This window comes from Aptenodytes patagonicus, chromosome 10, assembly GCF_965638725.1.
Source record: "Aptenodytes patagonicus chromosome 10, bAptPat1.pri.cur, whole genome shotgun sequence".
Taxonomy (NCBI): Eukaryota; Metazoa; Chordata; class Aves; order Sphenisciformes; family Spheniscidae; genus Aptenodytes; species Aptenodytes patagonicus.
The window spans coordinates 23,915,661-23,940,257 of NC_134958.1; the positions used below are offsets into that span (position 1 = coordinate 23,915,661).

A 24,597-nucleotide genomic window follows, 5' to 3' on the forward strand; every position below is an offset into this window, starting at 1 on the left:
CCTGCGTGGTGGGGTGAGAGAGCTGCCCGGCTGTCAACCAGCTGCTCAGGGCTTGTTAGCTGCAAAGAATAATCATCATAACTGAAACGTCTGCCAATATCAATAATTACCTGTGGAGTGTATTATAATCATCGTCATCATCACCATCATCATCGATAATATCTATAATATGAATAAATAATTTAATACAAGCATAATAGATCATATATTATACATCATATATATTGTATATATAATGTATAATGTGTAATGTATAATGTAATATGATAGAATATAGAATATAGACTATAGAATATAGCATAGAATTAATACAATCTGCAATATAATATAATGTAGTATGACATATAACATATATAACACATAACAATATATAACATATAACATACAACAGAATGCAGAATGTAGAATGTAGAATGGATTATGGTTTAAGTATAATATAGTGTGATAGAATATATATAACATAAGAGATGTAATATAATCAGTAATATAATATAATGTAATGTAATATATAATATATATGGTATATAATATATATGTAGCATATAATGTGTAGTATATAACATATAATGTATACTATTTAATGTATTATGTATGAAATAATAATGTAATTTAATGGAATAGAATAGAATAGAATGTAATATAATATATAATGTAATGTAATATAATGTAAATATGTATAATTATATAATCTATTATGATGTGTGATAGATGAGCTATATGATAGATACTATATAATTGCGTCCCAAACGCTACTACTGATAATATCCCGAATTATGCCCATTTTACAGCTGAGTAGCACCCAAACCTGTGCGGGTGGGGGGGGGTGCAGGGCTGGGGACCCCTTTTGGGGGTGCAAAGCCCCTCCTCCCCCCCCCCCCCCCGGTTTAGGGAGGGGTCGAGCTGCCTGGGTGAAGCCCCCTTAAACCCAGCGTCCCCGGCGGAGGGGGAGCGTGGGGAGCGTTAGGGCGGTCCCCGTCCCCGCACGACGCTGACATCAGTCCCGGCATCCCAACCGGCCGCATCCCGACCGCATCCCGCCGCCATGGCGGCCAGCCCGGCCTACGGGGAGGAGAAGGGGGGCTCCTCCAGCCTGGGGGAGCCCGAGTACGGCCACGACCCCGCCAGCGGCGGCATCTTCTCCTCCGACTACAAGAGGTGGGGACGCCGAGGGGGGGACAGGCTGAGCCTGGCCGGGTGGCCGCCACCGCGGGCCTTGGCCGCCATCCCCGCCGGGGACGCGGTACCTGACGGGGGGTGGGGGGTGGGGGCTGGCCACCGTCCCCGGCGTGGGGACGGGGATGAGGATGGGGATGAGGATGGGGACAGGGGACGCGGTCGCGCCGCCGCGACTGCAGGTTGCAAGGGCCGGGGAGGGTTTTGGGGGAAAACCGCGGGGTTTTGGAGACGGTGTAGAGGGGGGGATACGCGGGGACCCCCACTGCACCCCCCGCCCCTGGGCGTGGGGGCACGGTGTCGTCCCCCCCAGGCTCTGCCGGCTCCCGCGGCTCTCACAGGGGTCCCCGGGTGACGGCACCCCCCCGCCGAGGTCCCCAGCGGGGGGCGGGGGCTGAGAAATGTCACCTCTGTGTGGGGCAGGCTGTTGGGGGGCGGGGACAGGGATGCAGAGGAAGCGGGGGGGGGGGTCCCCGGAGCTGCGGGAACGTGGGGGCCCCTTTGTCCCCCCAGCCCTGGCAGCATCCCCCACTCTGGATGTGTCCCCCACCCTGACCTGCTGGCGGTGTCCCCAGTCTGACAGTGTCGTCCCCCCCCCGACTCGCTGACAGTGTCCCCCATTCAGGCAGTGTCCCCCATCCCTGGACCCCTCCCTAATGCCGCAGCAGTGTCCCCCTGTCTGGCAGTGGCACCACCACCCCAGCAGCCTCCCCCAGGCTGGATGTATCCCCTGTCTCTGACTTCCTGGCAGTGTCCCCCACCCTTCTCTGCTGGCAGTGTCCCCCACTCTGGCAGTGTCCCCCTAGTCCTTACCCCCAGCAGTGTCCCCCACTCTGGCAGTGTCCTCCCCTCCCTGGCTCGCTGGCAGTGTCCCCCACTCTGGCAGTGTCCCCCCGCCCTGATCCACTGGCAGTGTCCTCCCACCTGGATGTGTCCCCCCCTCCCTGACTTGCTAACAGTGTCCTCCACTCTGGCAGTGTACCCCCAGCCCTGACCCCCTGGCAGTGTCCCCCACTTTGGATGTGTCCCCCATCTGTGACCCGCTGGCAGTGTCCCCATCTCACAGTGTCCCCCCTTCCCTGAGCCCCTGGCATTGTCCCCTACTCTGGCAGTGTACCCCCAGCCCTGACCCCCTGGCAGTGTCCCCCACTCTGGCAGTGTCCCTGCCTCCCTAATGCCCCGGCAGTGTACCCCTGTCTGGCAGTGTCACACTCCCTACCCCTGGCAGTGTCCCCCAGTCTGGCAGTGTCCCCCCCATCCATTACTGCCTGATAGCGTCCTCCAATCTGGCAGTGACACCCCAGTCCTGACGCGCTGGCAATGTCCCCCAGGCTGGATGTGTCTCCTCATTCCTGCCCTGCTGGCTGTCCCCCAGCCTGGCAGTGTTCCCCAGTCTTGCAGTGTCCCCCATCCATGACCCACTGGCAGTGTCCCCATCTCACAGTGTCCCCCCCTTCCATGAGCCCCTGGCACTGTCCCCCAGTTTGGCTGGGTCCCCCTATCTCTGACCCCCTGGCAATGTCCCCCAATCTGGCAGTGTCTCCCAGCCTGGCAGCGTACCCCTGTCCCCAAGTCTGGCAGTGTCCCCTGACCCCCACTGGCAGTGTCCCCAAGTCTGGCAGTGTCCCTCCAGCTCTGACCTACCATCAGTGTCCCCCACTCTGGCAGTGTCCCCCTATCTCTGACCCCCTGGCAGTGTCCCCCAGTCTGGCAGTGTGCCCCCATCCCTGACCCCCGGGCACTGTCCCCATCACCTGCGTGCTGCCCTTCCCCAGAGCCCATCCCCTTGTGGCCACACCAGATCTGTCACCGTCCCCATGAGCTGTGCATGGCGCATGGGGCAAGAGAAATGCCTCCCAAGTGCCACCCCGTCACCCAGGTGGGACACCCACCAGTGTCCCATCCTGCCACCTCATCACGCAGGTAGGTGTCCCAGTGTGACATGGGGTCCCTGGCCAGGACTGAGCCACTCGAAGCACGCAGGGAAGGAGCTCCCTGCAATGTCCCCAAGCCCCAGCTGCAGGAGGGGTGTCACTTGGGATGTGACACTCCAGGCTGGCCTCGTCCACCGGGAAGGGCGTCACGACTGTGGCTGCAACCCAACCCCAACAACAGCATCAGGTTTCAGCCAGCGGTGCTGGGAGGAGGAGCAGGGCCACAGCCCTGCCACCATCCTCAGGGCCACCACCCCTGGCTGAAGCCATGCTGTCCCTGCCGCCGGTGCAGAAGCTGCTGCAGCAGCTACCAGCAGGGCCAGCCAGGCGGCCAAAATCACCGTCGGGCAGTGACACGGCCGAGGAGGTAATGAGCCCGGTGCTGGCCACTGAGGCCAGACAACCTGCCTGCTACAGCGCCCTGCGAGCCGATGAGCTGCGGCCACTCTCCAGCCCCAAGCACACGGTGGCCACCAGCACTGGGCCACTGCCACGGTAAGACCCCTCCAAGGAGTCCCCCCGGGACCCTCTGGCAACGGTGGCTCTGGCCGAGCATCGTCCCATGGGTGCCACCCCCAGCTGCTGTGGCTGGACGCAGCCTTGCAGGTCCCCCCTAGTTCAGTGGGGATGGATGTCCCTTAGAAGAGGGGACAGTAGTGACAACCAGCTTTATAAAAGGGGACGGTGGTGGCATTTTCCCAGCCCAGGGAGGGGACCAGGGAAGGGCTCTGCATCAGAGTGCACTGGCGCATCCATGCCACCGTGCCCAGGAGGGGACAAGGGACACTCAGCCCAACTGGGCTGGTGGCTGGGATGGAGCCAGTGATGGGCACCTGCTCCCTGGGAAGCGATCTGGGGACATCCTGGGGTGACAGCCACAGCCAGGCTGGGATGGGGTCCTCATCCCAGCGCCCAGGATGGGGGCAGAGCTGGATGCCAGTGCCATGCCAGTCCCTCCAGCTCCTCTTTCACCTGGCTGTAACCCAACTCCTGTCCCCATAAATACTGCATGGCGAAGGGTCGGGTTGCCAGCCTGACGGCAGGCTGGGAGCAAAAAAAAAGACTAAAAATGCTTAAAAATGGCTAAAAACGGAAAATGGGATTTTTTCCCCTGGTACGGTGCAGGCATGATGACCTGAAGGAGATGCTCGATAGCAACAAGGATTCGCTCAAGCTGGAGGCCATGAAGAGAATCGTGGCGGTGGGTGTTGTTGCTACCGGTGGGGACCACTGCTGGTGCCGAGCCATGCCGTGCTGAGCCGTGCCGTGCTGTGCCATGCCATGCCAGCAGCCTGGTGTCATACTGCTCCTTTACCTCCTAGATGATAGCCCGGGGTAAAAACGCCTCCGACCTCTTCCCAGCCGTGGTGAAAAATGTTGCCTGCAAGAACATCGAGGTGAGGAAGGTCTTGGGTGGCCTTGGTGGCATCCATGGGTGTCCCCAGGGTCTGACACCTCCCCTGCAGGAGGGTTTTGGGGATGGGCTGGGTTTTGGGGGACTCTGAGGTGGCCCCACCACCTTCACCCCACAGGTGAAGAAGCTGGTGTACGTCTACCTGGTGCGCTACGCAGAGGAGCAGCAGGATCTGGCCCTGCTCTCCATCTCTACCTTCCAGCGAGGACTCAAGGTGGGCCGGTTTGGGGACCCGGGGACTGTCTGGGGGGGCGGCGAGCCCCCCACGGCTGCGCTGCAGCCCCCCGCATATCCCCACAGGACCCCAACCAGCTGATCCGCGCCAGCGCCCTGCGGGTCCTCTCCAGCATCCGCGTGCCCATCATTGTGCCCATCATGATGTTGGCCATCAAGGAGGCCGCCTCGGACATGTCCCCATACGTGCGCAAGACAGCCGCCCATGCCATCCCCAAGCTGTACAGGTAATGAGGGGTCGGCTGCTAAATTTTGAGGGTACCAATAAGGGTCCAATGCTGAGGTCTCAGCTGCTTGGTGCAGGCAGGGACAGGCAAGGATGGGGGGGGACTTTGGTCTGGCCACACCTGCCCTACTCTTCCCTCGCAGCCTTGACTCAGACCAGAAGGACCAGCTCATCGAAGTGATTGAGAAGCTGCTGGCAGACAAGACCACGGTGAGCAGGACGCTGTGTCTCCCCTGCCCCTAAATCTGGGGACGTCACCATCCCCGCTGACCTGGCGTCCTCGTGGGGATGTAGATGTCCCCACCAAATTGGTGTCCTCGTGGGAATGCAGCCATCTATGCAGAGTGGGCATCCTTGCAGCGATGCTGCTGTCCCCACCGAGCCAGCACCCTCAAAGGGGTGCTACCGTCCCCACTGATGTGGCATCCCTGTGGTGATGCAGCCACCCCCACAGGGCTGGCATCCTCATGAGGATGCCATCGTCCTACTGATCCAGCATCCACACAGGGATGCAGCCATCCCCAGAGCCCACATCTTTGTGGGGATGTCACCATCCCCACCAAGCCAGGATCCTCATGGGGATGCCACCGTCCCCACTGATCCAGCATCCTCATGGGCATGCAGACATCTCCACCAAATTAGCATTCTCGCGGGAATACAGCCCTCCCTGCAGAGCTGGCGTCCTTGTGGGGATGCTGCTGTCCCCAACGGGCCAACATCCTCGTGGAGATCCCACCAACTCCACTGAGCTGGCATCCCCACGAGGAAGCCACCATCCCCACCAAATCAGCATCCTCACAGGGATGCCACTGTCCCCACCAAGCTGGCATCCTCACAGGGATACAGCCATGCCTGCCAACGCAGCTTCCTCGCATGGATGCCACTGTGCCCGCTGATCCAGCATCCTCACACGGATGCAGCGATCCCTACTGAGCTGGCATCCTCATGGGGATGCCACCAAACCAGCATCCTCGTGGGGATGCCACCCTCCCCATCAAGCCAGCATCATGATGAAGATGCCACCACCCCGGTGAGTCACCCCGAGCTTTCCCTCCCCAGCTGGTGGCTGGCAGCGTGGTGATGGCATTCGAGGAGGTCTGCCCGGAGCGCATCGACCTCATCCACAAGAACTACCGCAAGCTCTGCAACCTGCTCATCGACGTGGAGGAGTGGGGGCAGGTGGTCATCATCAACATGCTGACCCGCTACGCACGCACCCAGTTCCTCAGCCCCAACCAGAACGTGAGTGTGGGAGCCTTGGGGTGCCAGGGAGCCTCGGGGTGCCCTGGGAGCCCCCAGGGAGGTGGGGTGAAGGGGTGTGCTATTGAGGGGATGCAAGGCGTCCCACCTACCAGCAGGAGTCCCTGCTGGAGGAGAGCGCCGAGAAGGCTTTCTACGGCTCCGAGGAGGAGGACGCCAAGGACGCCAAGGCGGAGGCAGCCTCGCTGGCCAAGCGCAAACCCTACGTCATGGACCCCGACCACCGCCTGCTCCTCCGCAACACCAAGCCCCTGCTGCAGAGCCGCAACGCTGCGGTGAGCCCCCTGCCCCAGCCCTGTCCATCCCCGGAGGCCATGGGTGGTGTCCAGCAGCCTGCGCTCGTGACGTCCCCACTGGCCAAGGAGCCAGCGGCGTGCTTGAGGGACACCCAGGGCTGGGCTTCCTCCAGGTGCTGCCGGGTGGGACTCTGGGAGACACAGCCATCTCCCGGGGTGCCCCATGCTCGCCAGGTGACACTCGGGTGTCTCCCCGCAGGTGGTGATGGCCGTGGCGCAGCTCTACTTCCACCTGGCACCCAAGGCGGAGGTTGGCGTCATCGCCAAGGCGCTAGTGCGGCTCCTGCGGAGTCACAGGTCTGTGGCACCCAGGTTGTGGTGGTCCCCTACCCCGCCACCCCGGTTGATGGGACCCCTGGGGAGCCTCAAGACCCTGGGAGAGTCCCCCAAAAAGTCCATCCCCGCAGGGATACTGGGTTGGGGCAAATTGCCAAAAAAGAGGGCTTTTTGGCCCAGCCCAGTCCAGACATGGGCTGGCAGCGTTGTGGTGGCACCAGCCTGGTGGTGGGTCCTGCCCCATCTTCACAGAGACTTGTTGGGGGGGTCCAACCCTGCCCCGCTGATGGTGGTCCCCTCTTTGTTCCCACAGCGAGGTGCAGTATGTCGTGCTGCAGAACGTGGCCACCATGTCCATCAAACGGCGGGTGAGTCTCGGACTCATTGTGGGAGGAGTTGGCCCTGTTGACTCTGGAGTGGAATGAGGGTTAGCCAGCAGGGTCACCAGGGCCAGCTGCCTGTGGGTGGCCTCAGCGAGGTGGGGACAGGGATGGCACTAACGCTGCTGGCTCTGCATGCAGGGGATGTTTGAGCCCTACCTGAAGAGCTTCTACATCCGCTCCACAGACCCCACGCAGATCAAGATCCTCAAAGTGAGCTGGAAACACCTGGCAGAACCCATCACTGGTGGCTTTGGGGCTTCATGGAGCCCTTCCCTGTGGGGCAGCTGTCCTCCATGCCCTGGGGACAGGAGGACCGCAAGGACCCCGTGCCCTGGTACCGTGTCCCCACGCTGCCCATCTCTTCCTCTTTCCTGCAGCTGGAGGTCCTCACCAACCTGGCCAACGAGACCAACATCTCCACCATCCTGCGGGAGTTCCAGGTATGCCATGGCCATACTGAGGCCACTGGGGTGTCACCCTGGCATGGCTCTGGGTGCCAAAACACCACCATGGAGGGGACAGAGGAGAGCCCCACCAGGAGGAGTGGGCTGAGGCCATGCCAACCCCATGGGTGGCTCCAAAGAGCCCTAACGTGTGACCACCACATGGGGGGATGCCCTGCATGTGGGTGACATGTCATGTGTCCCCCCCCATGCCTGTGCAGACCTACATCCGCAGCATGGACAAGGACTTCGTGGCGGCCACCATCCAAGCCATTGGGCGCTGTGCCACCAACATCGGGAAGGTGCGGGACACCTGCCTCAACGGACTGGTCCAGCTCCTCTCCAACCGGGACGGTGAGTGCATGCAGTGGGGGTGAAACAGGGGCTCCATCGCTCTTGGGGCAGGACCCCGCTGAGGCCGGGTCTCTGTCCGCAGAGCTGGTGGTGGCTGAATCCGTGGTGGTCATCAAAAAGCTGCTGCAGATGCAGCCGGCCCAGCACAGCGAGATCATCAAGCACATGGCCAAGCTCACCGACAACATCCAGGTGGGTCAGGGCATTGCGTGGCCCGCAGGACTGGGGGAGTGGCAGCGGTACCACGTGCCCGGGGGCATTTTGCAGGTGCCGATGGCGCGGGCCAGCATCTTATGGCTTATCGGTGAGTACTGCGAGCATGTGCCCAAGATAGCGCCTGACGTGCTGCGCAAGATGGCCAAGTCCTTCACCAACGAGGAGGACATCGTCAAGTTGCAGGTTATCAACCTGGCGGCTAAGCTCTACCTGACCAACTCCAAGCAGGTACCAGGGATGTGACCCAATGGTGTGCCTCAGTTTCCCCACGGGGGAGGGAGAGGCTGGCCCTGAGCATGTCCTCTGGCACAGAGCAAGCTGCTGACCCAGTACGTCCTTAACTTGGCCAAGTACGACCAGAATTACGACATCCGCGACCGGGCTCGCTTCATCCGCCAGCTCATTGTGCCCACCGAGAAGAGTGGGGCCCTCAACAAGTACGCCAAGAAGCTCTTCCTGGCCCAAAAACCTGCTCCCATCTTGGAGTCCTCCTTCAAAGGTACTCACCCCTGGTCACAGGGCATGGGGACACGGGGCCAGCTATCACCACGGTGCTGCATGTCTGTCCCCGAGCTGCTGCCACCTCTCACTCTGCTGTAGATCGGGACCATTTCCAGCTGGGCTCCCTGTCCCACCTGCTCAACGCCAAGGCTGTGGGCTATCAGGAGCTGCCTGACTGGCCGGATGAGGCCCCCGACCCCTCTGTGAGGAACGTGGAGGTGCGTGGAGCACCCCAGGGTGCGGGGTGCATGGTGGGGGTCAAGGTGGGAACATCATCTCAGGGTCTTGGGAGAGCCCCAGAAGGTGCCCAGGTGCTGCTCAGCTGCCCCGTGTCCCCTCTCTGGTGCCCGCACACCTGCTTGGGGACAGGAGTGGGGCAAGGGCTGCTGTTTGGGCTCCCCCACCCTTCGGCGATGGCCCCACTCCATCAACCCTGTGCCGGCAGGTTCCTGAGTGGACCAAGTGCACCAGCCGGGAGAAGAGGAAGGAGAAGGTGGAGAAACCTTTCTACTCTGACTCAGAGGGAGAGTCAGGGCCCACAGAGTCGGCGGACAGCGGTGAGGACCCAGTGGCATGGGCATGGGGCAGGGATCACTGTGGCAGGGACATCAAGCAGGTGCCACCACAGTGGGGCATGGGGCAGGAGCCACCATGATGGGGCACCAGGCAGGTGCCACCATACTTGGGCATGGGACAAGTGTCACCACGGTGGGGCATGGGGCAAGAGCCACCATGATGGGGCATCAGGCAAGGGACACCATGGTGGGGCATGAGGCAGGGGCCACCACAGTGATGCATCAGGCAGGTGCCACAACAGTGGGGCATTGGGCAGGGGACATTGCAGTGGAGACATCCCATCGTGGTGGGGACATGGCAGGGGACATGGAGGGATGTGGCAAGGGGATGCGGGGACGCAGTGGGGGAAACAGGGATGTGGTGGGGGGTTGTGGGGATGCAGTGGGACGCAGCGGGAAGATGCAGGGGTGCAGTGGGGATGCAGCAGAGGGATGCAGGGATATAGTGGGATGCAGTGGGAGGACGTGGAGATGCAGCAGGACGCAGTGGGAGGCAGCAGAGGGTGCTGGGATGCAGCAGGATGCAGTGGGAGGATGCAGGGATACAGTGGGATGCAGCAGGGAGCTGTGGGGACATGGGGGGACGCAGCAGCAGGGCTGAGCCGTGCCCCCTGCAGAGCCCGAGTCCGTCAGCGAGGAGAGCGGCAGCAGCAGCAGCTCTGGCAGCTCCAGCTCCAGCAGCGAGGAGGAGGAGGAGGAAGAGGAGGAGGAAGGCAGTGGGGAGCAGTCGGAGGACAAGGAGGAGGAGGAGGAGAAGAGGATGAAGAGAAAGGAGAAGGAAGGGTCCCGGAAGGCAGCCCCAGGGAGCACGGGCAGGTAGCCCCTGGGAAAGCGGGGTGCCCCCGGTCAAACCCCACACCGGCCCCACCCTGAGCTGGGCTCTCCCCGCAGCCCCAGCGAGGAAGAGGAGGAGGAGGAGGAGGAGGAGGGGGCGAAGAAGGCCAAGAAGAAGAAGGCATCGCAGGGCAGGAAGAGCCACACCGAGACCTCATCGGAGGAGGCCAGCGCCTCTGAGAGCAGCTCCTCGGGCTCCGACTCAGGCTCCGAGGCAGAGGCCAAGCGGAGGAAGGTGGTGAGGGTCAGGCTGGGCTGGGGGTAGCGCGGGGATCCCCAGACCCCCCATTCACACCCTCCCCGTCTCTCTGCCCCCTTGCAGCCCCCCAGCAGCAGGGCTGGCCCCAAGGAGATCTCCCTGCTCGACCTGGATGACTGTGAGTGGCTGCCCGGGGCATGTGGGATGGCTGTTACGGTGACGCTGGGGAAACTGAGGCACAGGCACCCACCCCAGTGGGTTCAAGGTCCCACAGGTCCTTTGGGGGCTGCTGAGCTGGGACAGGGACCAATGGGGTGAGCGGTCCTTGTCCCCAGAGGATGGCTGTGGGACAGGTGGCTGTGCCAGCAGGGCTGACCCTGTTGGGGCTGTGCCCATGGGATTGTCCCCATGCAGGTGTGCCACCAGGGCTGTCCCCATGTGGCTGTCCCCACAGGGCTATGCCACTGAGGCTGTCCCCATGGGGCTGTGGCTCATCAGAGCTCTGTTAACTCTTTCCTCCTCCCACACCCCCACACCCCGCAGTCACCCCCCCTCCTCCCCAGCCCGTACCCTCCAGCAGCATCGTCTCCACCAGCCTGGTGACAGACCTGGAGGGCCTCACACTCACCGACACCTCCCTGGCACCTGCCGTAAGTGTCCCCAACATCCTTCCCAGGGGACTCCTGGGACCCCTGCCACCTGCGGGGGCCACAGGGAGGGGGTTGGCAGCCCACGCCGGTCCCTCGGTCCCTCACAGCTGCTGAGCCCAGCATTCGGTGCGGTGAGGACCTACGAGCTGCTGCACCGCATGGCGGGCGAGGGGCTCTCGGTCGAGTACTGCTTCAGCCGCCGGCCCTTCCCGGGGGACCCCCACATGGTGGCCATCCAGATCCAGATCTCCAACAACACTGACGCCGAGGTGAAGAGCCTGCGGGTCAGTGAGCCCAAGCCACTCTCTGGCACGCGGATCCAGGAGTTCCCTGAGATCGGTATGGCACGGCACGGCTGCGATGCTGCTGGAGGGACGGGGACAGGGGTTAGCTGGTGGAGGGGACATGGGACACAGTGGCAGCCCTGTGCTTTCAGAACGCCTGGCACCCGGGGACACGGCCAGCGTGGTGATGGGCATTGACTTCTGTGACTCCACCCAGGCGGCCAACTTCCAGCTGTGGTGAGTGCCCGGCACTGGGCAGGACAGGACGGGTGTTCCAGGGGAGGAGGACAGCGTGGGGTACTCCAGGAATGGGGGACAGCGGGGCAGGACACAGGTGCTCCAGGGGATGGGGAAAGTGGGATGGGCACCAACATCCCTCCAGGGGACTTGGGGCAGCAGGGTACAGGTGACAGCCGGACAGGGCATGGGGTACCCCAGGGGACAGGGGACAGCAGGACAGGGTGTGGGGTGCCCCAGGGGACAGCAGGACAGGGTATGGGGTGCTCCAGGGCATTGGGGACAGCTGGACAGGCACCAACATCCTTCTGGGGATGGAAGACAGCAGGAGAAGCTCCAGGAGACAGTGGGACAAGGTCCCTCTGGGTGATAGGAGACAGCAGGATGGGCACCACGGTCCTTCCAGGGGAGGGGGGACACCGGGATGGGCATGGGGTGGTCAGGGGACAGCAGGACAGGTACCGGCATCCCTGCAGGGGACAAGGAGGTGGCAGCAGCCCCAAGTCCAGCCTGAGGGGTTCCCCCTATTCCCAAGGCCTTTTGTGCCTCAGTTTCCCTCCAGCCGCCCCGTGCCGAAGGCAGGGACAGGAAGCGGGACCCGGGGGGGACGGGACATTTTGAGCATGTGCCCCCCTCACCCACCTGTCTCCCCAGCACCCACACACGCCACTTCTACGTCTCCATCCAGCCGCCCGTGGGGGAGCTCATGGCCCCCGTCTTCATGAGCGAGAACGAGTTCAAGAAGGAGCAGGGTGAGTGGGGGATGGGGATGGGGACAGGGTGGCGCACAGGCACCCACCGCCCCAGCGCCGATGCTCACCCCCCATTTTGTCCCCTCTGCCGCCCTCGCTGTGGCCCCAGAGCACCTCGCACAGCCAGGCGAGGGTAAGTGGCCACTGGACCGGCCTCTAGACTAGCTCTGCTCCCCTTGCCCCCCTCCTGCACCCCCTGGCCCGTGGGTCAGGGGGACCACCCTGGCGCCAGGGTGGCCTCTCTGGGTCCCCACGCAGCATGGAGGGCTCATGCAACCCCTGGCGCTCCCAGCATCATGTCTGGTGAGTGACGGGGACACCCTGGCCCCACATCCCTGTGCTCCTGGAGCACCAGCATCCCCACCCTGGCCCCGTGGATGGGGGTCTGCACTGAGTGGTGGGTGCTTGGTGCCCTGCAGCACCCGGCCCCATCACCGCCGGTGACCAGAGGAGCCTGTACCCAGGGACGTGGCCACCAAGCAGGGACGCAGGGATGAGCCGGGAAGGGTTGCGGAAGAAGGATTTTCCCAAATCCATCTCTGCTGGGCTGGAGAGGAGCAAGTAGGGCAGCCAGTTTGGGATGTCATGGGGGACCCAGATGCAGGGAGCTGGCGGCTGGAGGGGCTTGGTTTGGGGATGGCAAAATGGGGCCCGGCAGGGACACGTCTGCTGGGTGCGTGGCCGGAGACGGGCAGGTGTGTCTGCTGCCCACTCCAGGGAAGCTGACGGGAATGAGCGAGATCACGGAGAAGCTGACGCTGCCCGAGAAATGCTGGAGTGACCACGCCATCGTCCAGCAAGTGACCGTGGCTGCCAACGTGGGCCGCGTGCCCTGCGGTGCTGACAACGAGTACAGGTAGCCGGACCCCCACACCAGGACCAGGCAGGCACTGTTACCTCTCCAGTCCCACCTGAATCACAGCGGGGACACTCAAGGCTTCCTTTAGGACAAGGAGCCTGCATGAACCCACACGTGACGGTGGCCGTAGGTGGCAGATGTCTCCCTGGTCCCCACCGGAGCATCCCGGGGGATGGGAGGGTGACGGGGGGACAGCTCGCCCTGAAACTCTGTGTTCGCTGGCGGGCAGGTTCGCAGCCAAGACGGTGACCAGCGGTAGCCTGGTGCTCATCACTCTGGAACGACGGGAGGGTGCTGTGGCTCAGCTGACCGTCAACAGCGAGAAGATGGTTATTGGCACCATGCTGGTGAAGGACATCGTCCAGGCCCTGGCACAGTGATGCCTGTGCCCCGCCGCACCCACGGCCCTGCCCTCCCACCCACCTCTGCCCCACACCGCTCCCCAAAACGCTCCCTGCCCCGATTTCTGCCAGGTTATTCCCTGGCCCAATCCCCAGAGGGGCGGCAGGCAGCGACCCCCGGGCCAGCTTTGCCGCTGGGAGGAAGGAGCGGGACAGGGTGGATGGGACACAGGGCGATGTTCCGCTTAGAGGGGCAGCAGCGGCTCCAGCCCCCACAGGAGCACAGTGTGCCTCCAGCCCCCAGCCCCTCGCCACTGTCTCCCAGTGTAACCTCTATTTATTATGGCCAGGATCTCCCAATAAAGCTCTTCTCGAACCCGCTCCCTTCCCCTCCTCTGCTCTGTGTGCACAGCGGCTGGATCAGCCCCAAACTGCCCCCATGCCAGGCTCTGCCAGCCTCCCCGGGGCAGCAACTGGGGACATCAGGGGACCAGCCATCCCTTAAGCAACTGGGGACATACAAGTCCCCTGGGGGTGGCACTACTTGAATTGGGTGGCTGCTGGCTCTTGGCGAAAACCCGGCACTGACACACAGGGTCAGGGTAAACACCCCTGGGGCTCGGCAGAGGGCGAGAGGCGTTTGGTCCCGACTGGGGATCTGAGGAGTCCTGGGAGGTTTCCAGCTATTTATTCAAAGCAGAATTGCTCGTGCTTTGACCACAAAAATACCTGCTACATCAGGGCTGGGTCTATTCTGCAGTGTCACTGGAAGGATTCCTGGGGCCGACTCCGGGAGGCTTTTCATCTCCAAACTGGAAAAAAAAAAAAAAAAGGAAATTTGACTCTTTATCAAGATCTCTCCTCCCAGCACGGGTTGGGTGGGATTTAAGAGAGCCCCGGCTCTCCCTTTCCAAAGCTGCAGCCCAGCGGGAAGCCAGGCCCAGCACTGGAGGGAGAGGATGAGCAAAGGACACACAGGAAGGCCTGAACCCCAAATCGCCTCGAGTCCGACCCCTTCTGCTGCTGCAAAAAGGGTGAGGGGCTTTCTGCTTTTTCCAGTGCGTGGGTAAGAGACAGGATAAAATCACCTTTTTTTTTACGGTGACAAAATGCCGGCCAGAGCCACAGCACCACCAACTGCTGGGCGTCAAGCATTTCCTTCCCGCAGGGAAAAGCCCATTTCCACGACGGGGACCAGAGCTGGAGCGCTCAGCGCTGCCTCGCACCCAGGGGGGCTGAAGCCGGGAGCTGGCGGCACCACCAACACCCCATTCCCCTCGGGGGGGAGGGGGGGCTGTTTTAACCCCTTGGGGGTCCCATTCCCCTCACACGGAGCGCAGCGAGCGCCACAGCCTGCGTGCGGAGAGGTGCCCGCGCTGAGGCGGCCCCAGGGAGGCTCAAGCCGCCGCCGGGCGTCGTGAGGAGAGGGAGAGACGCCGCCTCAAGCGCGGGAACCGGCGCGCGCCCAACACCCCGGGCGGTACGCGCCGGGATAGGGGAGGAGTAATTGGGGGGGGTGCGCCACGCGGCGAGCGGGCGCAGCGCGCATGCTCCTCGGCCCCTCCCCTTAACACACACACACACACACCACACACCCCCTCCCCGTGGGGCGGCGGCCCATAAAAGCCGGCGGGGCGGGCAGGGCTGCCCGCTGCTGTCGCTTCCCTCTTCTCCGGGATCCGCCCGCCCGCAGCGCCGCCCATGGCCTTCCCGCCGGTGAGGGGGGGGGGGAGGGGGGGAAGCGGGCGGGACACGTGCCGGCGGCCCCGGCGCCTCACAGAGCCGAGGCGGGAGGGAGGAGAGAGGCGGCGCGCGCGGCCCCTTTAAGGCCGCCCCCGTCACGTGATTTCACACGTTGGCGGCGCGCGGCGGTAGGTCGGGGGGGGGGGGGAGAGGGGGGACCGGCGCTGAGGTGATTTCCCGCCCTTTCTCCGTGTGCGGCGGCGGAGCGGGGATGGGATCTCCCCTTTCCTCAGCCGACCGGCGGGGCCCTCCCCGAGGGCGGGCCCCGCCGCTGAGTGAAGTCCTGAGGCCCGGCGACTGGCCCCCTCCGCTGAGGGAACGAGGGGCTCTGAAGGGACTTCACCTCAGGCAACCCGTCAACTGACTGGTGCCACCTTCAGGAGCAAAGCCATTACTGGAGGAAACCCAGTGGTCCCAGTCCAACCAGCAAGCGGTGCCTGTGGTTGCTCTCATCCCAGGTTATTGGGGGGTGAAGCTGAGCTGGAGGTGCTGAGCTCTGGTTCATGATGGTAGGGTGTGTTTTGGCTTGAGTGGGAACCCATGGTCTTGCTTGGTAGCAAGAGGTAGTTCTGAGCGCTTCTAAACTCTGTCTTTTTTGAGCATGCAAAGTGAGTGGAGCGGTTGTTTTAAACCAGGCAATTGCAAGCTCCACGTAGCAAGACTGGCTTCTGTTAGTGACCCCGGGAGACTTAGTCCCTAATTTCTGTGCTGTATGGGCAGAGGTGAGAGAGTCTTCAGAAAAACAAGTTCTTTTTTTTAACCCTTCAGTATTCCCCAGCTAAAACCAATTAACACTCGTTGTGGCTGCCTTTGTGATGGCTAAACCATGTGTGCTGGCAGCTGGAGTGTTGGTGAGGGGCTCCAGCTAGAACTGTGCAAAGGATGGGAGCTGTGTTTTGTGAGGAGTTTCACGATCTCGTTGCTTTGCTGCAGTTTATCTTGACTGGAACAGTCTCCCTTAACCAATTAAAACCTTATTCTGCTTTGATAATGTGCTGAAACAGGCAGCTGTGATATTGCTTGTTTCCAAAGCTGCTTGAGTGATAGCTTCAAAATGTTTTGTTCCAAAAAAAACCCCACTAAAAAGTAGGTGCCTCAACAGGGAAACTTTTTTAAAAATAGGAGTTCTGGCAACACTGGTAGTGTTCTGAAGTCAGTGCTCCTCTGGAAAATACTGCCATCAAAATCCCTTCCAGTCTTGATTCCAGCCAGGTGTGTTCAAAACCCTCTCCATGCAGTAAACCCTGGGAGAGCTGCTTAAGCTCAGTCTTGCTGGTGGTGAGAGAGCTAATGCAGCCTAGCCTAACCCTGTTTGGGATGAGTTGGATGTGTGAGCTTGTTGCTTTGTTAGCGGTGTTGCTTGGTAGAAACAGTTATACCAATGTTATGCTTTATATTGGTGTAGCTGACTTCAGCTTAGGAAATGAAAATTACTGGTTAAAAAAAAAATTACTTTTAGAGCTGCCTATGATCAATGTATGGAGCCATCTTGGCTTGGTGACTGACACCATTTTAACAGCATCTTAAATTTTGTCTCAGGATTCAAGGCCCTCTTGGCTGTAGCTACAGGGCTGAGAACCCCTTTGGGCGTCAGCATGGCGCTGCCCCAGTGGGATTGCTACGAAAGGTGTAAAAAGCAAAGGCTGAATTGTAGCTGAGGTGGGTAAGCCTTGTCTGCTCCAGAGTGTCCCCAGGAGCTAATGCACATCTTGGCCATACCGGCAGCCGAGCTGTGTTTAATGACTTCCCGAAGGATTAGGCTATCCTAATCCTGTGCCAGCATTGTTGTGATGCTGTGGGTTCTGCCTAGCCCTGGGATTTCATTATCCGTAGGTTGTTTCCTACTGGCTTGTCTGCCTCGGGGCTGTGGAGGTGCCTTCATTTCCACTTACCTTGGACATCTTTGGTGGCTTTTGCTCCACAGGTGTACATTGTTCTACTGACTGAGCTGCTGCAGGTTGTGCATGTGTCTCAGCAGTAGGACCTCCTGCAGGTAAATGGCAGGCTGCAGCCATGGGGTTTGCTTGGGGCTGATGGGATGTGAACTCCAGAGACCTGACAGCTGCTGTGCTTTGGCTGCCAGCTTCTCAAGGCAGAGCCAGTAAACAAGAGCTCTCTACCATGGTGGTAAGGCTCATCAGTTGTCTTTCTGTTACTCTGAGGGAGTGGAAACTCTTCCTCCCTATTTCAAATCAAGCCTGGCACTCCCTTTCTCACTCTGGTGTGTTTTGTTTTGAGTGCTAGAGGTGTCTGGAGCCTGATGGTGTCCTCCTTGAGACCTCAGAGCATCCTGGGGATGCATCTTCATGCTTGGACATGGGTTCTTGGCTAAGGGTTTAGCTGAGCCAGGATACGATGGACTGTATTCCTGTCTGAGATTCATCTTGCTGTGTGTCTTTGTGCAGTTGTTCTTGGGTCTGTGTTCCAGATCTACCACAATGATTTAACCTGAAGCCTTTAAATTGTTTGCTCTGTGGTACTGTGTGCCTACTGCAGGGAACTGAATTGCCTTTTTCATTTGTTTCCGATCTAGGAATATCCCTAGAAACTCTCAGCTCTTAAATGGAGTCTGGGTGTCTTACCAGGTGTCAGGAAGTAGTGTTTGACTCCTGATGACTTTAAATGACCTGTCAGCTGGATCACACTTCTGTTTTTGACTTGTCTGTCTACTGACTGCACTGATAAAATGGTGTCCCCTCCTCTGATCTGGGATCCTGCACTGTAGCAGGCAGGACGGGCTGAGAACGGCCATTGTTGGGTCACACCCTGGTGTTTCACACAATGTGACAGGTCACTGCTGGGGCCTGCGGAAGGAGGAGAACCACCCACCAGTGCTCCTGGACTGGTGCCTCAGTGAAAGCAGAGGGGATTGCCAGCTCCGAGCCTGGGCTGTAGCTGTAGTTGCTGCTGTGCAGAGGACTTCCAGAGAAGCCTGAACAGACAGCATGTGTTTAACTATTGCAAAATCCTTCAAGATGGAGCATTGAAAGCTAATCCTAGCTGGGCTCAAGAGTGTTCCTTTGCTTGTCTTGGGGATGTGAGAGTGGAGCAGGTCCTGGAGGACAGAGCCACAGGCATGGTATTTCCCTGTGCTTTGGTATTAACTCTGAGACTAAAGGATATGGGTGTATTCTTCAGCTACACGTTTGCAAACTCTTTCCACCAGACTATCCAGGCTGCTGAATGGTTTGGGCCTTGTGTGCTTTGAAGACCTGCAGACCTCTTCTCAAAGGAGTATCTCTTTTAGGGGTTTAGGGAGGAGGGTGAGCTTTACCAGGGGAAGGTACCAATGAGCACGAGCCACTTCCTACAAGGGGTTGGATGCCAGCTCCTGTGTCCTGGGTGCTTGCAGTATCTCTAGGATATCCTTGACAGTCTTAAGGTTAAAAGCTCTGTAAGTGGAAGGAATTTTTGCAGAAATGCTTGGCCATACTCTTGCTGTTTTCTCTTCTTGTTTGTAGCAGGACTGGTGCTGCCAGTTGTGGGAAGCATCAAATGCTAAATGAGCAGGAACAGATCAGGTGTTTGGTTTGCTGCTTGGGTTTATTTTTTGTCTTGCTAGCACAGACTCCTAGGGAAAAGCTTTGCCTCCTGCTGTAAGTGGTTCTTTAGTAACAGGAGTAGAATATGGAGTTTCACACTTGTGCCAAAGCATCCTGATGCGGCACTTCTTTTTATTAAAGATGACTGGCAATACTTTCTTAAATTGAGCTTCTATACTCCTCAGCTGCTTTTATAAAGATGACTTAAAGCTTGCTCTGCCTGTTTCTTCTTGCCTGAAGCTTGCTTTCAGCCCTACCTGTTTTACTCTTGGCTTGTAAATGCTCCTGCATTGTGCCTGCAGAGTCCCAGGATCTTACCTGGGGTGGGCTGAGCCTTTCAATAGACAAAGATCCCGGATTCCAGTGCTGAATAGATGCTAATAGTCTTAAACGGGCTGAAATCCTGAATCAATTGTTTGGGTCCTGCCTGGAGGTATTGTGTGAGTTGACAATTCAGTAGCTTATTCCTGCTGCTTCCAGGACAGGGTTTCATTTGCTTTTTAGCTAAATGGTGGGGGGAGCTCGCATGTGTGGAGATAACTATCAGATCGTGTGTTATGGCAGTAAAACTGGTCATAATGACAGGGTTGGGGGGGAATGCAAGTCCCATACTCGGGCTGGGCTAAAGTTCCTGTGTCCATGTGAAATTCAATTTAGACCTGCCTTCTGCCACAGGCCACATACCGGAAAGATCAGTAAGGGATGATTTGAGAGTAAAACCAGCTCAGCACTTCAGGTTTGCTAGTGGGTGAAGCAGGGGGGAAATGTGGGGGAAGTCAGGCCCAAAGCTCTTGCAAGGAACGCATCCAAAAGGTAGAGGTATTAAATATCTCCTTGACAAGTACAAATGGCCCAATTTAGAGCTATAGGCTTCTGCGTGTCTTGGAGTAGCAGGGGCTTGTTCACCAGCCTTGCTGCAATTCAGTTCTTTGCATTTGGCTCTAACTCTATTTGCTTAATGGCAAGGATTCTGTTCCCGAGGCCAAGACTGGTGAGGTTGTGCCTTCCTGCTCTTCTCTTTAATGTGGGTCCTAATTTATAGCGATACCATTTGCTCAGCATGTTCAGGAGCAGAGTTCTGCTGCAGTGGCTTTTGGGTGGTGGGAAGACCTGCCCTCTGTCCAAAAATGCTGGTTACAGATTAAGTTTAGCAGCTTCTAGATTGGCAGAGGCTTGAATGTTGTGCAGCTGCACTGAAACAAGCCTAGATGTGAAAGTGGCTTGTGAGCAGACCTGGGGGAAGCAGCTGCTCTTGCTGGTTCTCTGGACCAGCACCAGGAAGCAGGAGGGGTTTGATCTCTTTCATGCAGAGGAAGCATTACAATAGCTCTGGCTTGTGTGGGATGGTCCCAAAACCTTGATGCTGGCAGATCAGTGCCTGTGAAGTGTCGTGCTAAAGCAGAGCTGGTTTGGGGTAACCTTCCTTTGTGGTCAGGAGCTGCTACCTAAAGGGAAGATCAGGATTTGGTTCTCTGCCTTGTTGAGGGAAACCTCAGGATTTGAGGCTATGTTTGATTAGCTGGGAAGTCATGTTTTTTCCGCAAGCCTGTTTTCTGAAGTGATTGCGTGGCTGCTGACTTGAGCCATTCCAAGATGTTGTTCAAAGCTCCCAAATACGGGTGGTGAAGTGAGCCTTGCTCTCTTCTGCTGTGCGCAGGTGGTTTCTTGTGGTGGCTGCCTTGACCATGAGCATCCTCCTTGTCCCCCAGTGTCAGGGGGTTGATTCTGGGGAGAAGGCGCATGCCTCTATTAACCAGATCTCCACTGTAGTGATGTGATGTGCTGGAGAAAAGCAGCAGGGAGCTTGTGTTAGCAACCACACTAGCTTGGGTGCTGTGGCTCTTAGTCTAAAGTTCATCCTACCTGTGGTGAGCTGGTACCTGTTTGTGACTGGGGCCGTCCTGGCCTGATGTGCTGTGCTGACAAATTGCTGACCCATTTGCTTCACTGTTTCTTTAATGCCAATAATTGTACTTGAGTGTTGCTAAGACCTGGAGCTAAAGCTAATATGAGTATTGGAGGCAATCCAGACTTTCCACAATGTGTGGAAAGCCAGGTGGTGAGTACTAGGCTGCTTGACACTAATACTTGTTCTTTTTTACCAGAAAGAAGATACTGGGAGGAGCATAAAGGACTGCTGGGATAGCCCGGATGCCCCTGCACTTTCCACTTGCAGCAATGCAGATATATTCCGCCGAATAAATGCCATGTTGGACAACTCTCTGGATTTCAGTGGAGTCTGCACCACGCCTGTCACAAAAAGCAAACGTGACATCCTGCCAGGTGAGTGTTTGGTTGGGTTTGAGGTGAGCTTGAAGGTCCGGGGCTGGCGGAAGGGGGGAATTGCTTGGTGGGACCTAGCGAACATGTGGTGGTACTTCTTGGTGGTGTGGTTGTTGGCATGTGCTTGTGAGCAGAGAGCTGCTTGGAGTTGGGGTTAATGCTGTTTTGGTACTGGGGGCTTCATTTGTGTACCTGAAATGGATAATCCAAGTATTTCCTGCCAGTGTGGAGGTGCCTGGGAAGGCTCGCTTACACTCCCTGTGATGCTGTGGATCATTGTGTGGGCAGGACGTGAGCTCTTGCTGCCTGATATGCCAACTTCTGGCATACATAGGTCCAGCAGACTCCTTTACAGTCTCTCCTGGAGGCAGGATTTATCTGTTAGCGGTTAGTATGGCTGATCTGCTGCATACATTAAAAATGCAAAAGAATTTTGAATAACCATGTTTGCTACAGGTCAGTTAACTGTGTATTTAAGAGCACACTGAAGCAGTACATGTAGGTGGAGACTTTCTTACAAAGCAAGCTTGGGATTATGAAATCAGTGCTGCAAGTTTTGCTTCCTGCAGGCTGAGGGGAGTGGGCATATTCTCCTGTCTTGTACTTGATCTGCCTTGAAACAGAAGGCTCTGTGCCAAAGCAAAGAGTGTAGGGTCCAATCTTATTTTTATGTAAGTGAAGGACGTGCTTTTGTCCCTTTACAGTATGCAAGATCTGCTGGTAAATGTACCTGCCTGGTGCCTGATGTTCCTCTTGCCAGCGCACTTCTGTGCAATGGTACTTGTGCCAAGGATTTGGGCACTTGAAAGAGATTGCTGTTCTCCTCCAGCCTCTGAATTATAGGGTCAATAAACACTTTGGCCATTATTGGAAACAAACTGACCCTCTGGACTTGTCCCAAAACAAAGTGGGAAGTAAAGGGAAAAACCTCACCAGCTGGTGACCTTGCAGGCTGCTGTAGGCAGAGAAGCTTTCTGTGCAGTCACTTGGAGACAGGGTTGTCTTGTGTTCATGGATAATCTGATGAGTTTTAATGTGTCTGGGCATCCTGTGGGTCTGTTTGATGCTTGTGCAGTGCAACTTTGTTCTGGACTAGCAAAATGACTGCTACCGGATGACTTCCGGTGCACCTTAATCTCCCGGGTATTTGAAGGGCTTAGCACTGTGGACCAGGGGCTGATCTGGCCATGTGATCCTGTGCTGGCGCTGCAGAAATACCAGAGGAATTGAATTGTTTGCTTCGAGGTACGGATCTATAGCCAGCATTGCTTGAAACGTGCCTAGTAAAACTGTGTTGGAGGATACGCTGGCTACTCCTGAGCAGTTGCGTAGTGAATACTAACTAATTCAGGTCAGTGGTGTGGTTAGTGGTACATTTTTAGAGATTTGCTGTTGTACTGAGCTGTTTAGACATTTTTGTCCCTTGGCACAGTGATAGTGTTGTATCTGATCTTGATGCACTGGAAGCATAAGGGAGAAATAAACATAAGTATTTTCCTTTATCTCCTTACCATGAGTTCATGAAAGAGTTGTTTCTGGCTGCCTTGTTGACAGCTATAGTCCTTCATATTCCATTTATAATTTGGAGTGGAAATGTTTCCTAATTTTCAGCTTACTTGCCAAAGTTAACCTGGTTGATAAAGGAACTATCCCTGCCCACAAGAGCAGATTCATCCTGTGAAGGTGTGGGTTAGTTCTGGGCTTAGAGCTGGCACATCAATTCTAATTTGCAGTACTGTCTTCTAGGCTTCTAAAGCTCTCCTCTGAGGGACTGGGGTATTCACCTGGCAATGCAATGAACCTGCTTACTGACCTGCTGCATGTAAATCTCTGCTTGGTCTGTCAGTTGCTGTGGTATTTCTTACGGATGTCTGGGGCAGGGGCTCTTGCCTGGTGTGGAGCTGCTGAGAGGTGGTGCCTTGATTGGAAACTGGGTGAATTTCCCTTTGGTGGTGTTAAACTCTGCTTGTGTTTCAGGCTATTGCTGAGTAACTTCTATGGAAGACCTCTTGTAGGACAAATATGGTGGGACTTGCATGTAAAAAAGGGAACCTTCCTCTAGCAAACATTACTTCTGCTGCAGGGCAACCAAAGTTGTGCTTTTTGGGACATCCTAAGCAGCTTTTCTTGTTCCTGATGTAGCAGCTGAGGCCAGTCTCAAAGTAGGAGCTGGCTGCTGGCACAGCCATTTGTGTGGTGTGGGAACCAGGGTGGGGGCCCTGCTCAGCACTGGGTAACCTGACAGGAGGCTTTTAGCTTATATCAAGTCCCTTGTGCAGTGGCACAAATGCTTGTGATGGCATGAGGAAAAAGACTTGCTCACTTCCCAAAGGATCCTGGGCACTGCTGAGGCAGGGCTACAAAGTGGCTGCCTTGGGTGCCCTCGCCCTTTAGGCTAATGGGAGTGTGTTCTCTTTCAGAAGGTGCCTCTGGGCTGTGCAAGAAACTGATAATAGAGTCTGACCTGAGCTACCTGGGCCAGGCCAGCAGTTATCAGCTGTAAATGTGTGGATGAGTCAGCATCTGCCAGTGCATTGGCAGCTCAGAGTTATTAGTCTACTTGCAGTTCCAGCCTTGTTTCGTTAGTGTCAGTCAGGACCTCTTGGTAGGTAATGAGGGCCTGAATGTAGCAGTTCTGCAAGCTTCCTTCTGTCTCTGGACCAGAAAAGTGCATGAGCTGCTTCCGTTTAATGTGTGGCTAATGAGCATCTTCTCCATGAAAAAGTTGGCACTGTCAGCAAGGATGTGAATCCTAGGACACTGTGATCTGCAAATGGGGAGGTGCTTTGGCCCTTGGACCCTGGCCTAGGTTGTGGCAGTCTCTTGCAGAAATTCATACCTGATGGCTGTAAGGCTGAACAGCTGATTGCTAAAATTCAGAATATAATGCTGCTAACTGCCCCCTGCACTGGGTGAACAGTTCAGAGCCTGAAGCAGGCTGTTGGAGCTGTTTGCCATGCCTTTGAGTGAACAAGATGAGGCTCTGCAGGATCAGTGCCTTGCCTTCGGTGAGCCTGGCTTCCAGGTAGGTGACCAACAGAGCAGAGAGACCCTTGATCTCATGTGGTGTCTTGTCACTGCTCCAAGTTAAATCACTTCTGAAGAATTCATGAGCCCCTGGTGCCTTTATTTGGTGCAGGAACAACTCTTGTATTGTAGTTAGGCTATATTATCAGGAAACTTGTAGCTTGGGCAGTCTTAATGAGCCTGGAGATCAACCCTTAATGTAGTAGCTCTAACAGGTGAAAGGACTGTCTTTTTACAACTTAAACTCTTTTGGTTGGGGGGCTTGGGGAAGAGATTTTATTCCAGCAGGAAAATACTTGTACATTAAACTATTCATGGTCCCTCAAGCTTTTCAGTTGTCTTCCTCAGGTCAAACTAAATTTATCCTGGATTGGACTTGGGTGTAAGAAGCCCCTTTCAGCATTAAGAGGATTACATGTGGTGGAGAAGGGACAGCAGAAGTTTGTGACCTTTCACTAATGCTATTGGGAAAACACGTGTGGAGGCACCTTACTCGGAGTGATGAGGTGCGCAGTAAGATGGTGCTGAGAAGAGATCAGTACAGCAGCAGTCTGAGCAATG

General features: G+C 57.1%; 2 protein-coding genes across 7 annotated transcripts in view; both read left to right on the forward strand.

Moving 5' to 3' along the window:
* Positions 1-1,002: 1,002 nt before the first annotated feature.
* Positions 1,003-13,822, forward strand: LOC143165175 (AP-3 complex subunit beta-2-like). 5 transcript variants are annotated; one of them, XM_076348603.1, is made up of 28 exons: positions 1,003-1,155; positions 4,233-4,308; positions 4,430-4,504; positions 4,640-4,735; positions 4,822-4,982; positions 5,125-5,191; positions 6,041-6,223; positions 6,337-6,516; positions 6,737-6,834; positions 7,127-7,181; positions 7,335-7,406; positions 7,574-7,636; positions 7,861-7,993; positions 8,076-8,185; positions 8,261-8,437; positions 8,522-8,708; positions 8,810-8,928; positions 9,156-9,267; positions 9,903-10,101; positions 10,177-10,357; positions 10,442-10,496; positions 10,862-10,968; positions 11,076-11,307; positions 11,405-11,489; positions 12,144-12,241; positions 12,351-12,374; positions 12,959-13,097; positions 13,330-13,822. In XM_076348603.1, the coding sequence occupies exons 1-28, from the start codon at positions 1,043-1,045 to the stop codon at positions 13,478-13,480; spliced, it is 3,348 nt and encodes a 1,115-aa protein (XP_076204718.1). In that variant the 5' UTR covers positions 1,003-1,042; the 3' UTR covers positions 13,481-13,822. The 5 variants fall into 5 exon arrangements, with proteins under 5 accessions (XP_076204718.1, XP_076204720.1, XP_076204719.1 ...); XM_076348605.1 differs by having other exon boundaries at positions 10,177-10,354; XM_076348604.1 differs by having other exon boundaries at positions 6,340-6,516.
* Positions 13,823-20,918: 7,096 nt separating this feature from the next.
* Positions 20,919-24,597, forward strand: part of CPEB1 (cytoplasmic polyadenylation element binding protein 1) — a 36,939-nt gene continuing 33,260 nt past the window's right edge. Inside the window, exon 1 of one of the 2 annotated variants that reach the window (XM_076348610.1) lies at positions 20,919-21,009. In XM_076348610.1, the coding sequence (XP_076204725.1) occupies positions 20,934-21,009 (76 nt within the window). In that variant the 5' untranslated portion in view covers positions 20,919-20,933. The remainder of the gene's footprint in view (positions 21,010-24,597) is intronic. The other variant, XM_076348608.1, reaches the window with a different exon arrangement.

Coding starts and splice junctions, on each gene's coding strand:
- LOC143165175 (XM_076348603.1), top strand. CDS start 1,043: ATGGCGGCCAGCCCGGCCTACGGGGAGGAGAAGGGGGGCTCCTCCAGC. Junction 8,929..9,155: donor CCTCTGTGAGGAACGTGGAG/GTGCGTGGAGCA, acceptor CTGTGCCGGCAG/GTTCCTGAGTGGACCAAGTG. Junction 10,497..10,861: donor CCTGCTCGACCTGGATGACT/GTGAGTGGCTGC, acceptor CACACCCCGCAG/TCACCCCCCCTCCTCCCCAG.